The 16141-nt window shown below is 51.1% G+C and overlaps 1 protein-coding gene and 1 long non-coding RNA gene across 5 annotated transcripts; one reads left to right on the forward strand and one right to left on the reverse strand.

Annotated features, from left to right (window-relative positions):
* The first annotated feature begins 24 nt into the window (after positions 1-24).
* LOC106980909 (uncharacterized) lies at positions 25-14036 on the forward strand. 2 transcript variants are annotated; one of them, XR_008293676.1, is made up of 4 exons: positions 25-341; positions 5411-5662; positions 10557-10888; positions 10982-14036. It is a non-coding gene; the product is annotated as an uncharacterized LOC106980909 (long non-coding RNA). The 2 variants fall into 2 exon arrangements; XR_001431148.3 differs by lacking the exons at positions 25-341; positions 5411-5662 and adding an exon at positions 8414-9353.
* On the reverse strand, positions 2810-9201 carry LOC106980864 (leukocyte immunoglobulin-like receptor subfamily B member 3). 3 transcript variants are annotated; one of them, XM_027037284.2, is made up of 13 exons: positions 9095-9143; positions 8902-8937; positions 8435-8719; positions 7982-8284; positions 7461-7757; positions 6939-7241; positions 6574-6624; positions 5560-5676; positions 5188-5230; positions 5073-5110; positions 4836-4891; positions 3910-4065; positions 2810-3831 (listed from the first exon to the last, which is right to left on the reverse strand). In XM_027037284.2, the coding sequence occupies exons 1-13, from the start codon at positions 9126-9128 to the stop codon at positions 3685-3687; spliced, it is 1866 nt and encodes a 621-aa protein (XP_026893085.1). In that variant the 5' UTR covers positions 9129-9143; the 3' UTR covers positions 2810-3684. The 3 variants fall into 3 exon arrangements, with proteins under 3 accessions (XP_026893085.1, XP_026893082.1, XP_026893089.1); XM_027037281.2 differs by having other exon boundaries at positions 2810-4065; XM_027037288.2 differs by lacking the exon at positions 8435-8719 and having other exon boundaries at positions 2812-4065; positions 9095-9201.
* Positions 14037-16141: the final 2105 nt, after the last annotated feature.

Consider the following 16141-nt stretch of genomic DNA (forward strand, 5'->3'; position numbering starts at 1 on the left):
CCACAACGCCGCCGCAGGCTCGCGAGAACCGCCCGCGACGCCGCCAAAGCCGGCTCGCCCGGCGCCACCGCTCTACAGTCCCGTCCAACCACCTCCGACCGCCTTAACATACTCATTTCATGTCGGAAGGTCCTTACGCCCCTGCAACCCACACCCTGACCAGAGAGCCGGGCAGCACACTCACCCTCACCGTAGCCTCCGAAGGCTGAGAAAGAGAAACTTCCGCGGCCCGGCCTCGCTTTTATAGCAACGACGCTGCCTGGTGACGTCAGCGCGCACGCCGCCAGCCTGCACCAATCAGAAGAGGTGGTGCCGAGCGGAAAAGCACTCGGAGAGGACAGGTAGGGCCAGGGCGGCGAGCTGAGTGTGCCGCCCGCGTCTGTCCTTGATCGGAGTCACGGCGTCCGCCCCCGGGGAAGTGAGGACCGTCCTGCGCCCCTGGGCGGTCACCTCACAGGGCCCGCTAGCGAGCCTTTGAGTGGCGATGTCCACCTTCTCTGGGCTGCAGCCGCCCCCGCTCTAGGATTATAGGCACACCTGGGGATATTGGGGAATTAATTCCAGACCACCAATAAGGGAATATGGCAATAAAGCAAATGGAATGAATTTTTTGGTTTTCTAGAGGGTGTAAAAATCCTGTTTATACTATACTGTGGTCTATTACGTGGGCAATAGCATTATGTCTTTAAAAAAAAAAAAGTACATACCTTAATTTTAAAATGCTGGGGCTCCTGGGTGGCTGAGGTCGATTGAGCATGCCACTCTTTCTGGGTCAGGTCCTGATCCTAGGATTGAGCCCCGCGTCAGACTCGAGCGCTGAGCACAGAGTCAGCCTCTGTCTCCTTCTCCTTCTCCCTTGCTCGCGCTCTCTTTCTAAAAATAAAATCTTAACGCACAGTTGCCCAAACCTTCAGTGTGTAAAAACGCGCCATGAAGCGACATGTCATAAGATGAATCGTGCCTCTATCGCATGTAATTAAAACCTCTCCCAATTCTTTGGGACTCTGGGAATTAACCTAACACCTTAACTTATCCATATTTCTTTATTTTATTTTTAAATTTTATCTAAATCCAAGTTAGTTAACATATAGTGTAATAACAGTTTCAGGAGTAGAATTTAGCGATTCATCACTTGCATAGAACACCCAGTGCTCGTCATTTATCTGCATTTCTTACAATCTTAGTAGAGGAACATCACTGTATGATGCATCCAGTAAACATCCCCATGCAGATGGTGGTCATCTGCTTTCGCTGCCTCAGAGTTTGAAATAATGTGCCTGCGGCCAGCGCTCTGAAAGGAGAGGACCCCGCAGTTTGACCCTCTGCCTTTGTACTTGGTGCCCCTAACCTGCTCTCCCCATTCTCTGGGCCCCCAAAGTGGACGTCTGAAATGCAACTGATTTTTATTTTTATTTTTAAAAGGTTATTTATTTAGTGAGAGAGCAAGCATGAGTGGGGGAAGGGCAGAGAGAGAGAGAGAGAGAGAGAGAGAGAGAGAATCCCAAGCAGGCCCTGCACTCTGATGTGGAGTTTGAACCCGCGAACCGTGAGATCATGATCTGAGCCGAAACTAAAGAGTCGGATGCTTAATCAACTGAGCCCCCCAAGGGCCCCCCAGAAATGCAGTTGATTTTTGGACATTGATGATGTGTCCAGACACATTGCATAAGTCCTTTTCAAATTAGAATCATGGATCTTTATATGATTTTGAATAGTCCATGCACACAATTTTGGGATCCATTAATAATCAATACAGCATTATTCTATCCATTTAGTGCTTATCACTTTTTTTTTTTGCCTTATTTAATTGGCTGGTTACTTATTAAATACAAGTGGCAGCCCCGAACATGGTTGTCTGAGTCTCCTTCACAGCACAAAGGTTTCAAGCTTTTGCCTGTAAAAATTATCCCTATTATAAATTGGCGATCTGTTTTATCAAAAACTTTGCATCTGTTGCTATTGTCTTGCTTTACTATTTCTTATTTTAATGTTTGAAGTGTATTGATTTTGGATATGAAACTCACCAGGCATTCCTGAAAAAAAAAGATACCTGCATTGTCATGACATGTCAACCTATTTTATAGATCGCTGAACCTTGTCTCTGGATATTTTGTTTAGGGACCTATACCTGAGTCCATGCGAAGGAGCTCACCGTGATTTTCCCAGTTTGTAGTTTTCTTGCCAGGTTTTCGTGTTAATTTTTGTTTTTCTGGCCTAATAAAATGTGTCAGGGGAGCATTCCTTCTTTCTCTGTTCTCTGGGGAAGGCTGTGTAAGTTTTGTATGCATATGTGTGCATGTGTGTTCACATGTGTGCTCACGTGTTTGTGGATGTAGGTGTGTCCATATGCCCACGTGTGCATACGTGTGTTCACAGGTTCTTGTGTGTGTATGTGTGTGTTCATGTGTGTAGGTGTTTCTGTGTCTGTGTGTGCTCAAGTGTGTGTTCACATGTTCACATGTATGTAGGTCTGTCCATGTGTCTGTGTGTGCGTTCACATATTTGTGTGTGTTCACGTGTTCACATGTGTGTAAGCCTGTCCATGTGTCTCTGCGTGCGTGTGTGTTCCTGTGTTTGTGCGTCTATGTGTCCATGTGTTCACATGTGCGTTCACATATTTGTGTGTGTTCATGTGTTCACATGTATGTAGGCCTGTCCATGTGTCTGTGCATGCATGTGTGTTCACGTGGTTGTGTTTATATGTGTATATTTGTGCCTGTGTGTCCACATGTGTGTTTGCATGTTCACATGTATGTAGGTGTGTCCATGCATGTGTGTGTGTATTTTTATGAGTACATCAGTGTTTGGAGGCATTCATCAGTGAAACTTTCCGGACTCAGTTCACTTTGTGGAAAAAACTTTAATTGTGTATTTAACATATTTTATACATACGGCATTTAGAGTTTCTGTTTATCCCTGTTCCATCATTTTGCATTTTTGAGAATTGTCCATTTCCTCTACATTTTCTAATGTATTAGCACAAAATCATTAATAATATAATAATAAGTAATAAAAATAAACAATAATTCTGTTATGTATTTAAAGTCTATAGGATGTGATGCTGTGCTCATAATGTCCTCTTTCTCTGTCTCTGTCTGTCTCTCTCTCTCTCTCTCTGTCTTTCTTGGCATTGTGGCTAGGATTTATGAATATGTTTCATGTTTTCACGAATAAACGTTTTGGGCTTTATTGATTATGCTCTATTTTTTGTTTGTCTTCATTAGTAGCTACTCTTATCGCTATAATTTACTTCCTTCTATCTTCATTTGGAATAATTTGCTATTTTTTCTAAATTCTTGGTACAATAGTTTATGCCATTGACTTTTTAGGCTTTTTCTTTTCTAATACGTTCGTTCCTGGTTGCTAATTTTCCTGCGCCATAGGTCTGATGTGTAACATTTACATTATCATTCAGCGTAAGCATTCTCCCATTTCCATTTTGGTTTTCTTATTTCACTCACGGATTATCGAGAAGTCTGTTGCTTTGTTTCCAAAATGTAGGGGCTCTAGCTATCTTTGATGGCAGAATCCGGTCACTCCCAGAGGGTCCCAGGAGTTCTTACTGGTCTATGTTAGGAGTCCAGGCTGGCTGGGGCCATTAGGCGGCCTCTGTGGGCAGCTCCTGCGCCTCCTGGGGTCCCCGCGGTCCCCTCCCTGGAGTGTGGGCTGTGGGTCCTTCCTGGGCTAGCGGATGGCCAGAGCAGCATACACGCTGGGCTCTGCTGGAGGCTCCCCGGCTTGGGAGGAATGGGGTGCACTCGTCTCCCGTCTGAGCGTCAAGCGGTTCAGCTGGGCGTAGGTCACATCTGGGGGGGCGTCACATGCGGCAGCCTGCAGTGGGCGGAGGGAGAGGGGAGGTGTGTGGTTGGGGTGGGGCGAGCCTGGGAGCCTGGAGAAGAGAGGACCCACCTGACTGTCCATCTGCCTGTCTTCCTCTGCTTCTGTGTCTGGCAATCCCCCCCACAGGGGGGAAGGAGAAGTGGCCGGTCCCCGACTGAGTCTTGATCTTGAGTGGCTCACCTGGGCATAGGTCGTTCCTTGGGGGTCTCCATCCTCCGCGTCCTGCTGGAGACAGACAGTGAGGGGGAGATTCGTCTCCTTGATTCCACTAGACAGCCTCGGTGAGTTTTCCGCACTGTTGCCAGAGTGATGCTTTCGAACTTTTAGGCAGCTTAGGTCAATCTCCTGGTGGACTCCTCAGGGACTTCCTGAGCCTTGGGGCATCTGGGTGCTTCCTACGGCTCTGAATCTGTTCCTGACACTGTTTCTTGCTCATTTGGCTCCAACCACATGGCCGCCACCCCCACCTTCCCGAAAACGCATGTTGCTGCCTAAGGACCTTTGCGCCTGCTACCCCCACCTCCTGCCTTATTTTCCCCAGCCACACTTTGCACTCCAGGACACTGCCCACTTCCTCGCATACGGTCTGTCGCCCACAAGGTGAGCTCGCCGAGCGTGGGTCAGGTTTGCTCACTGTCGTGCCTGCAGCACTAGGTGGGGCCTGGTAAACGGTGGGCTCTCCGTGCACATTTGCCGGGCAAAAATGAACGAATGGGGCCTAGAGACCTGCGGGTGATTCCTTTCTTCATGCACCCTCTTGAGACCTGGGCGAGCACCCCAACAACCGGAAGTCCGACGGCGGGTGAGGACCAGTCAAGGGGGGCACGTGGGAGGTCCTGCGAGGTCACGGCAAGAGGCCCCGGGGTGCCCAAGGAGGGAGAGGGCACCCGTGGGACACCGCCACGACCGGGTGGTGTGAGGACACAGGAGTGTCCGTTGGTTTACGTTTGGCACCAGGAGGGCCCTCGGGGTCTGCACGGGAGCAGGGGTCTCACCCGCTGGTCCAGCTCCACCCCCTCCTCAGGCTGTGCGTCTTGCACGGCGGCATCTGCTGGGGCAGAAAGGGGGGCGTATCTCTTGGCAAGGTCCCCTGGGCTCACACCCCACCCCGCGGTCCAGGGGCTCCAGTGGCGGGTGAGGGGCCGAGGCCACACGTGCAGGAACGCCGTCCTCACTCCCAGCCCCCAGCCCCTCCCATCCCCCACCCTCCGGGGCGGCCCCACTCCTCTCACAGAGGGTCTCCTCCTGGGTGGCGGCAGCTGGCCCGGAGCTGGGGAGGAGATGGGGTGTTAGGGGGCATAGACGGGCAGGCGGGTGGGGGCCCGGGGGTCTGCGGGCACGAGTTACCTGTCCTGCAGGCCTCTGTCCTGGGGCTCTGGGTCTGCGGCCCCTGCAGGAAGTTGGGAATCAGCCTCCCCCTGGGCTGGGAGGTTACGACCCCCGCCACGTGATCCCAGAAGAAAGGAACCCTTCACACATATTGCCCGTGTTTCAACATCTCCCGAGACGGAAGAGAAGAAAACACCTTCAATTGGCACATGGGTGCCGACCTTAGGTGTTTTCTTTCTAGCCTCTCCGACGTGAGACTCTGCAGAAGTGTCTTTCCACGCCGGCCTTTCCCGCATCTGGTTTCCCTCTGGCTGGCGCCCTGAGCCACTCTCCATCCACCCACGGGACAGCCACCACCCCCTGGGGCTGGTCACCCCCGTCCCTTCTCACCCGGCTTCCTGCCTTTGCCCTGACGCCGGCGACGGACGAGGAGGACGACGAGGAGGCAGAGCAGCAGGACGAAGGCCCCCGCGGCCCCGATGAGGACGTACAGGTACCGGTTGGGACCTTGGGCAGAGCCACACCGTGAAGGAGCCAGTGATGCCATTTAACTGGGCGCCTGCTGTGTGCCAGGCACGTGCTGGGCTCTGGGCATTCACCTCTGACCCTGTCAAGGGTCACGCAGCAGGGGACTGCCGCCCCACCCGCCCACTCCACAGACAGGAAAGTGAGGCACAGGGAGGCTGATCACGTGTCCCGGGTGGCCCAGCGTGGAGGCGGCAGGGCTGGGACTGGAACCCGGGCTGTGGGTTCCCTGCGCTCTCCTCATGCTGCCCCCCCAGGCCGACACCAGCTTGGGGCTCTGGGCTCCTCATCTGCAGGCGGGTCTGTCCCAGCGTCTTCGTCTGGGGCCGAGGGTCCTTCCAGATTCCCCTCACTACCTGAAGGCCCCCAGCCATTGTCCTCCCGCTCCTCCCCCTCCAGGGTCATCCCACTGCTGCAGAGGGCCAGGTCCCCATAGAATCCCGACCGGAGGGGCTTCCCCGTGAGCCCTCCTCTCCCCCCGGAGGGGGCCGGAGCCACGGCCAGAACTGAGGGGAAATCTAATCTGGGCCACGACTCTCTCCTTTACACCTGGGGAAACTGAGGCCCAGGCAGGGGAGGGGCGTGTCCAAGCCAGTGTCTCCAGAGGTGCCTGAACTGACGGTGTAACCAACCCCTGCTCCCATGGACCCACCCACCTCCTCCTGACAGAGACCTTCACTTGCCCGCAGAGGCTCCTGGGGTGGGGGGTGGGGGGCAAAGGGGGCTGCCTCTTCCCCAGCTGGGCCCCCACCCTCTCCCTCTGCCATGACCACCCCAGCCCTCCTCCCCCTGGCCTCAGAGCCCCTGGAGCCTGGTGGCCGCCCTGGCATCTCTGAAACACGGGAAGGAAAGCCCTGGACAGAAGTCACCGTGACTCACCAGCTGTTGAGCTGGGATCTGTGGCTGGGGGGCCGGACTCTCCAGAGGATCCTGGGGGGAAAGACAGTAGTAGAGGAGGGGGCTGGAGTTTCCCTTCAAGACCCTGTCTCTGCTTACAGTCTTCTCCCTCATGTGCCCTGCGGCCCCCAGGGCCCTCCTCCTCCACCTGGAGAATTGTGGTGACGGGGACAAGGAAAGGGGCAGAGAGGGAGGGGCGTGTTTCCCTCCTGTGCTCTGAGGGGCGGACCCCTCGGGAGACACTTCCCCTGAGCCCCTTCCATTATGTCTCAGCCCAGGGCTCTCTTGGGCACAGGGCCCTGAAGACAACATTGGGACACAGAGGGGACAGGGCTGGGGCCCCTCACCTGAGACCTGGAGCTCCAGGGGGTCACTGGGGTGTGACAACAGGTAGGGGAAGTTGCTGTATGAGCCGTAGCACCTGTAGGTCCCCCCCTGGGCTGAGGTCACAGGATTCATGGAGAATTTGGCCTGGTAATGTCCAGCTCGGTACTTTGATCTAAGACGCAGGGGAGGGTCGGCTTCCCCCTCCTTGGACAGAAGGAAAGTGTCCACAAAGCTCCAGGACTGACACAGCAGGGTCACATTCTCCCCTGAGGCCACCATGGGTCCTGGCTGCACTGAGAGGGAGGGTGTGGAGGGGAGCTGTCCTGGAGAGAGGAAGGCAGGTGAGGGGCTGTCCATCCTTGCTCTGAACTGAGTCTGTCTGTCTGTCCTCTGAGTCTCTCCCCTTCCCCTTCCCATCTGTCTCTCTGTCTCTCTCCCTCCCTGGGGACCCCACACCCCTGATCCCAGCCACCACCACCTGGGACACCTCCAGCAGGGCCTGTGCAGAGTCGGGGGCCCTGACTGAACCCGTGTCCCCTCACCTGTGACCAGGATGTCCAGGGGGTCACTGGGGGCCGACCACTCGGAGGAGAGGTTGTGTCCACCATAGCACGTGTACCGGCCCCCGTGGGAGCTGTTCACTGGGCCCAGGGGGAAGTCGGCCCCCGAGGGCCCAGCCTGGGGCTGCCGGCTAAGGTGCTGGGGAAGGTCATGTGCCGCCTCCTTGTACAGAGCGAATCTGTCATAGCCGACGTGAGAGCGACACTGGAGGGTCAGCCTCTGTCCAGGGGTCACGACGGGGCTCTGCTGGGTCAGGAGGGAGGGCTTCCTGGACACACCTGGGAGACAACCAGTCATGGATTGAGGAGCAGATTCTCCCCAAACCTCTCTTCTCCTGTCCTGACCCCCAGGTCTCAGTGTCTCTCACATTCTGTCCCTCTGACCTGTGAGATCCCCATGTCTCCTCCCCCCACCCTCTGATCTGGGGCTCCCCTGGGAGCAGAGCCTCCATAACCTGTCTGGTGGTCAAAACACGGATGCAACAAAAATCAGCTTCCCTCACCTGAGACCAGGATCTCCAGGGGGTCACTGGAGAGTGACCACATGTGGGGGGTGTTGCTGAAATAGCCATAGCATCTGAACGTCCACCTGGCGCTGGGGGTCACAGGGCCCACAGGAAACAGGGCCTGGAACTGTCCACTGGTGGGTCGCTGGGAGTCGAGGGTCCAGGCGGGTCTGGGTTCTCCTTCCCTCATCAGGACGAACCTATGGAATCCCGTCCATGAGGTGCACTGGAGGGTCACCTTCCCTCCTGAGGTCACGATGGGGCTGGGCAGGGCTGAGAGACGGGGTTTGCCATGGAATCCTAGGAGAGGAGGAGGGGCGTGTTAAATGGGGCTCAGATTCCACCCCCCACAACACCCCCAGGGCTGGGCTGTGAGAGGGAGACGCTCTGGGAGCAGACCCCCCTCCCTGAGGGCAGAGCCTGGGGTGGGGACCCTGAGGGGGCTCGCACCTGTCACCACCAGCTCCAGGGGGTCACTGCGCTCTGACAAGCCAGCAGGGCTTCGATAGGAACAGTGATACCGTCCTGCATGTCTATCTGTCATGTGTGTGATGGAGAACTTGGCCTTGTTCCCAGGCTCTAGTGTGGGCTGTCTGTCCAGGTACACTGAGCCTTCCTCTTTATACACATGGAGCTTCTGGGCCTCCAGGGTCCCCTGACACCAGATGTTCACAGCGCTACCCCAGGGGACCACAGAGCCTGGCTCAGCCCAGATGGAGGGTGTGGGGAGGGTCCCTGGAAGGAAACAGAGGCTGTATCACAAGACCTTCCCCACCCTCAGTTCTTAGCTCAGCCCCAAACCCCCAGACGTCCCCTCTCCATCTGCCCAGAACTGCTGTCCTCCATTCCCAGCTGCCTGGTGGGTGATCCCCGTCCCCAGTGAGGAGGTGGGATGGGACACCTGGGGACACACTCACCTGCCTGCACTTGGGTCCTGGGTTCCACACTCAGACCTGGAAGAGAGTCCCTGTGAGAGAATGGCCCAGAGTCCTGAGCAATACCCCTCCTCCCGATGACCCTCCTGTGCCTGAGGTCTTTGACTGCCCAGGGCCTGGTTGTGGGGTGGGTCCCTCCCAGACTAGGGCATCCTCTCCCCTCCTGAGATCTCACCGAGGAGGAGCAGGGCCGTGAGGTTGGGGGTCATGGCGTCTCTGCCTCTGGCCCCGGCTGTGCAGAGGGAGGGACCTTGGTGCTTCGAGGACAGACAGAAGCACAGGGTGTGGCCACTTGGGGGCTGGCCTGCCTGGTCATGGGGTTGTCACGTCAGCAGCCCCACAGGAAGGGGAACAGCCTGTTTCCAGGGGACCAACTCTGGTGTCCATGATGGTGCAGCAAGTGGACCCAAGGCTTCCTGAGATGTCCCATCCAGGTGAGGAGACCAGGGCACGTCCTTCCCTCCCAGATCCTCCCCTACGAGTTCTCCTTCATTCTCAGCACATCCTCAGGGGTCCTCACCTCCCATGGGGTCCCCAGGCCCTGGAGATGCTGCAGGGGGTGTGGGTTCTGGCTCTTCTGCGGCCTCATGTCAGTGCAGACACAGCTGTGACATTTCTGCCTGGCTCAGGTCAAGGTCACCAGGGTCATGCACACAGAGGAGAAATAAAGGGAAACAGAGAAGGAAACAAAAACCCTCTCTTCACCTGGGGCCGGGGGCTTTCTTTCTGTCTCAGCCTTCAGGGTCTTCTCTATCTTCCTGTGTCATCGTCCACCTCCCATCCTGGGAACACAGCTGTGAGTCCCTCCTGCCTCCCCAGTGCCCCTCATTCCTGGGGCAAAGCTGTCTTAGCCATTCTGGGGTCCTGCCTGTAAACTTTAGGGGACATTTATTTGGGGTAGAGGTTACATTTTGAAGGAAAACATCTTCACCAAATATTCCCGGAGCATCCACTGTCAACATGGCCTTGGGTGGTAATGTTCTCTCTCTGAGCCTCAGTTTTCTCATCTGATGCATTTTGTCCTGAACTGCAAACCCCAGGGTGGTTGTGGGGATTTGGTGCCAGGTGCACAGGAGTGAAGAGTCCCTGTGAGTTTCCAGACCAGGCAAGATGAGCCTGGGCTGGGTCCTGATGACGTGATGGGATCTGGGGGTCCGATGCTGCAGTCAGCTGTTTGGTTGATGCACCCACTGGAGACCTGGTCTGTTCTGAAACCCAATATTGCCACTCACAGTAATTCTGAAATACACAGCCATGGACAAATGCAGAGAAACGGGAAATGAAATTTCCAAAAATGGAGTTGGAACCGCAGCAGGGAAGAGAGAACAAAGTTGAGTTCCCACTGGTGCCTGGGACCATGGAGGGATCATAGAGAGGGATTTTCCATCCTTGTGGACCCTAGAGGGACCCCAGTGTCTTTTCACAGGGGAAATATCCGGGCTCCAGGCAAAGGTTCGAAGCTGAGGCTCCCCTCCTCCATGTTTTTGGATGGAAGTTTGTAATACGTGCCCCTGGTCCAGATTGAGTAACCCCGCCCTGTGTGGGCTCAAACAGACAAAATCTCGTGCTGTTAGCTATGGGCATCTCTCCCATGTGCGTATGCATGTGTCTGAAACTGACTCTCATGTTTGGATCAGTCTCAAGGTACTCTCAAGTTGGGAGAAGTGTGAAGGTTAATACAGAGAAACCCCACAAAAAAAGGATCGTGAAGCCAGAAGGGGGAGCTTGCTCGCTACACCTCTTGGTCAAGAATCCCCAATCGCTGACCCCACAGAGGAATCATCAACAGTACAGGATCCTCAAATACAGGCCCCAACAGAGAATGCTGGGAGGAGGCAAGAGCAGGTGGAAGAAGCCTTCGCTCACACTGGAGAATTCCTTTCAACATTCCCGTCCTGAAATGAGTCTGCTTTTTGGAGTCCTGTGTAAACAGTGGTGGCATCATCCTACTTCCCTCATTCACAATGAGGTAAATACAAATGTTGATTTGTGTTTATTTTTTATCTGTATGGAATCATACTTTTACGTTGTAAAAGTTGTCCTTTATCAAAACATATTTCAGGAAAGGAGTGTGGGATGGAAGTTGTGCAGACTGTGTCTCAGCTGGCTCCCCCCACCAGCAGGAAATCCCAAGCCGCACGCGAAGCCTGTGACTTCACTTACTCCCCCCACCGGCAGGAAATCCCAAAGACGCATGCGCAGCCTGTGACGTCGCTTGCTCCCCCCACCAGCAGGAAATCCCAAGGACGCATGTGCAGCCTCTGACTTCGCTTGCTCCCCCCACCAGCAGGAAATCACAAAGACGCATGTGCAGTGTGTTGCATCCCGGCCAGCCAGCTTTGCAGGCCTCACGGCAGTGCATGCATTGAACAGCTAACTGTGCCGGCCGAGTTCAGCTTCACTGTGACGATGAGCTCAAGGAGGAAAATGGGGGAATATGGTGAGAAAACATGACTCTTCTCCTGGTCCCTGATTGTGGGTTTTCTCCCTGCCAAGAGCCCTCATCATGGATTTCCCTTTTCTTGCAACAGCGCCCACACATCTTGCTAGAAACGTAGCCCCCTGGTGCCCCTTGTTTCTGTTCGCAGGTATCCCCGCATTGCTCTGGTCGTGCCTTCAGCTTTGGGCTCAGTCGGTTGGGTTTGTGCTCTGAATATGAAGGGAAAACTGACCTTTGTGTAAAGATTCAACTATCAAAAAAAAAAAAAAAAGATTCAACTATCATCTAGTGACTATGTGACTTTGAGAAATATCATCCAGTCTCTGAGCCTGAGTTTCCTCCTTGGGAGAGGTTTGTCATGAACCCTAGTGCTCAGAGCAGGTGTGGGGCCCGTGCTGTCATGTTCATGGGGTGGCTCAGTCATCACTAATTTCAGGCCAGATGAAGAGTCTTGGAACAGGTGCATGAGAGGATGCGTTGTCTGACTCCACTGTCTAGGTAGACAATGGATGGGCTCACTCAAGAGCCCTGGTTCGTTCCTAACACCGAGAGATGCTATTTATCATATTTCTGAAAAATGTAGCCACAGCCAAGTGCAGAAGAGGAGAAAACAAAGTTCCCAAATTGAGGAACCTCAACAGATAACAAGAGGTCAAAGCTGAGTGGCCACCGGTGTCTGGGACCAACAAGGGGTCATCAGTGTGGATGTTTCCCCTCTGTGTGGACATGAGAGGAACCCCAGGTCTTCACAGGCAAGGATGGGATCAGATCTCTGGTGAGTTTGGAGGCTGTGTTGCTCCCTTCTCCATTTTTGTGGTTGGGCACTGGGATGTTTTTGCCAACAGAACCAGCCGTGGTCAGCACTGAGCCATGGCCCCATGTATGCAGAAGAGAATTCACTGTAGTGCAGGAAGACGTGGACCTCTGTGAGTGTGAGCCCTACATTGGACCCAACTATGCGTGCAAGACACAACTATGCATGGACACTAAGTTTGTGGGAGTGGATGTCACAGGGCAAAACAACTGCAGGCGTGCCTGCCTAATCGTGAATGACTCCCAGTGCAGCTGTAGGAGGAAACCTTTGTGGAAAATAAGGTGTGTGGAAATTCAGCCCTCCCAACAGGAGTATACTGCAAAGAGGAGTCCTGATAAGAAGAAACAGTGCTACAAAGTCAATCTTAATGCTCACTGAGAATTCTGCTAATATATCCATGGACATACAGTGCCAGGAATATGTAGACTTATCTTAAATTAGGTATGTGTTTCATATCATAAAGATGATGGAGGAACTTGAATTTTAAAGAAAAATCTTTATTTTTGAGAGAGAGAGAACAGGAAAGAGTGGGGGATGGGCAGAGAGAGGGGGACAGAGAATCGGAAGTGGGCTGTGGGCTGATGGCAGTGAACCAAGTGCGGGGCTCAGATTCACAAACCACGAGCTCGTGACCAGAGCCGAAGTGGAACGCTCAACCTATTGTGCCACCCAGGTGCCCCCGGAACTTGCATTTTTGAGAAAAGAATATGATTGATACTTGAAGAAGCAATGATAGAAATGAGTTAGAAATTTTAATGGTGAAGAATCCAGTTGAGTGAATACGTTCTAAGCTTTCATTCTGTCAAGGGGAAGACCTGCCTGAAGAGTTTGTCAGGAAGCTGGAACACAATATTGAGGAAACTTTCCAGACTGCGGAATAGGCCAGAAATGGAGATTTCAGGTACTTGGGAGTAGAATGAGGAGGGCCAAGGTCACATCTACTGTGTCAGGAAGAAAGGACGGAGAATGCTGTCTCCCAACTGCCCAAGAGGCAAGTAATTTGAGTATTTTCCAAAGATGAGGAAAGACCATTTAAATGGTAGTGGATGCACATTTAAAAATAAAACCCGTATGTTGACACTTCATAGTAAAATGAAGAAATCCAGGGTAAATTAGATTTTAAAAATCGTACATTGAATTGTACCTGTAAAAATGGTTAATGTTATTCTTTGTGAATTTCACCTCAATTGAAAAATATGCAACAGAGGCTTGTTGGGTCTGCAGAAACGTCCTAAAATTACTTCCTGGGGAAAGTGCAAAGGCCACCTCCAGGCTACATTTCCCAAAGGTAAAAATGGGTGCCAGAAGCTACTGACAAATATCCCCAAGGAATGAAGTGTTGGTAGGGAATTGTATACTGAGCCAAATTACTACTGAGGCCAATAGTGAAAGCATCTGCAGAGACAAATTCGTAAATTCTGTGGAATCATGTCACCCCATCTGCCCTGTTAGGATTCATGTCCCACATGTTAAAGTCACCAGGTCAGGGTGTGCCTTCAAGAGAGATGAGGAGGGGTTGTGGGTTCTTTCCTCAACCACCAGATTGATTTCCCCTCCAAGCATGTGCATTTTGTCCTCTCCTTGAAAAGAAAAAAAATTATGAAGTATCTGGATAAAGAAAGAGAACACTGTCTGCCAAAGGAAATCTTTGTGGTGGTTTCCAAAGTCTCCCATACTATCTAATCTTTCCCCAACCTCATATAATTAAAAAGTTTATAAGTGTAATGCCTATTTTGAAAGCTTGTTTGTACGAATAGAAAGTCATTTCTTTAAAATCTTGTTGGCCATTTTGTTCTGGTATTTAGATAGAATTTAAGGTACTACTGAAATATGGTTATAAAAAAGAAAATAAGGCATTTCAGAGCTGCAAAGTCTCATCTGTTTTACTGATTTCACACTCAGTAAAAGCAACACTACATGGTGTAATTCAGTTAGAAGAACAAAAAATCTGAAATGAAGGAAATAATATGAGATAGTGAGGGAAAATGGCAAAGATATAAACATTGGAAAATTACATGTATATATCCTTACACATATACATTTGTACTTAAGAAAGCTGAATCAAAATATTAGCTGAATCCAAATACCAAAATGTGTAGGTGAGAGAGAGACAGACAGAATGACAGAGCTTTTGAGAAATGTAAGTACTAAGAGTTGAGCCAAAGTTTGGGTCCTTTTACTAAAAGAGAGGAGGAATTAAAAAATTGTTCAAAATTATAAATGAGAATTCCTGTAATAACATGTAACTACCTAAAATTAGAAGTACAATGTATATGGTACAAAAACAGACACATAGACCAGTGGAATAGAATAGAAACCCCAGAACTAGACCCACAAACGTATGGCCAACTCATCTTTGACAAAGCAGGAAAGAATATCCAATGGAAAAAAAGACAGTCTCTTTAACAAATGGTGCTGGGAGAACTGGACAGCAACATGCAGAAGATTGAAACTCGACCACTTTCTCACACCATTCACAAAAATAAACTCAAAATGGATAAAGGACCTGAATGTGAGACAGGAAACCATCAAAACCCTAGAGGAGAAAGCAGGAAAAGACTTCTCTGACCTCAGCCGTAGCAATCTCTTACTCGACACATCCCCAAAGGCAAGAGAATTAAAAGCAAAAATGAATTACTGGGACCTTATGAAGATAAAAAGCTTCTGCACAGCAAAGGAAACAACCAACAAAACTAAAAGGCAACCAACAGAATGGGAAAAGATATTTGCAAATGACATATCGGACAAAGGGCTAGTATCCAAAATCTATAAAGAGCTCACCAAACTCCACACCCGAAAAACAAATAACCCAGTGAAGAAATGGGCAGAAAACATGAATAGACACTTCTCTAAAGAAGACATCCGGATGGCCAACAGGCACATGAAAAGATGCTCAACGTCACTCCTCATCAGGGAAATACAAATCAAAACCACTCAGATATCACCTCACACCAGTCAGAGTGGCCAAAATGAACAAATCAGGAGACTATAGATGCTGGAGAGGATGTGGAGAAACGGGAACCCTCTTGCACTGTTGGTGGGAATGCAAATTGGTGCAGCCACTCTGGAAAACAGTGTGGAGATTCCTCAAAAAGTTAATAATAGACCTACCGTATGACCCAGCAATAGCACTGCTAGGAATTTACCCAAGGGATACAGGAGTACTGATGCATAGGGGCATTTGTACCCCAATATTTATAGCAGCAGCTTTAACAATAGCCAAATTATGGAAAGAGCCTAAATGTCCATCAACTGATGAATGGATAGAGAAATTGTGGTTTATATACACAATGGAGTACTACATGGCAATGGGAAAGAACGAAATAGGGCCCTTTGTAGCAACGTGGATGGAACTGGAGAGTGTTATGCTAAGTGAAATAAGCCATACAGAGAAAGACAGATACCATATGTTTTCACTCTTATGTGGATCCTGAGAAACTTAACAGAAACCCATGGGGGAGGGGAAGGAAAAAAAAAAAAAGAGGTTAGAGTGGGAGAGAGCCAAAGCATAAGAGACTCTTAAAAACTGAGAACAAACTGAGGGTTGATGGGGGGTGGGAGGGAGGGGAGGGTGGGGGATGGGTATTGAGGAGGGCACCTTTTGGGATGAGCACTGGGTGTTGTATGGAAACCAATTTGACAATAAATTTCGTATATTGAAAAAAAAAGTACAATGTATAGCTTTCAAACTGTAATTGTAGAAAACAAAACAAAAAAATCTTCTTTTCAGCTAAATTGTTTATTTTTTAATTTAAATTTGTATTTTTAAATTCAGGTAGAATTAACATACGGAGTTACTTTAGTGTCAAGTGTCCAGTATAATGATTCAACAATTCTGTCCATTACTCAGTGTTCATCAGGGTGTGTTCTTAATCCCTTCACCACCTCCCTTTCAGCAACCACCAGTTTGTCTCTGTATTTAGGAGTCTGGGGTTTTCTTGTTTCTCTCCTTTTTATCTTTGCTTGTT

Source organism: Acinonyx jubatus, chromosome E2 (genome assembly GCF_027475565.1).
Source record: "Acinonyx jubatus isolate Ajub_Pintada_27869175 chromosome E2, VMU_Ajub_asm_v1.0, whole genome shotgun sequence".
NCBI classification, from domain to species: domain Eukaryota; kingdom Metazoa; phylum Chordata; class Mammalia; order Carnivora; family Felidae; genus Acinonyx; species Acinonyx jubatus.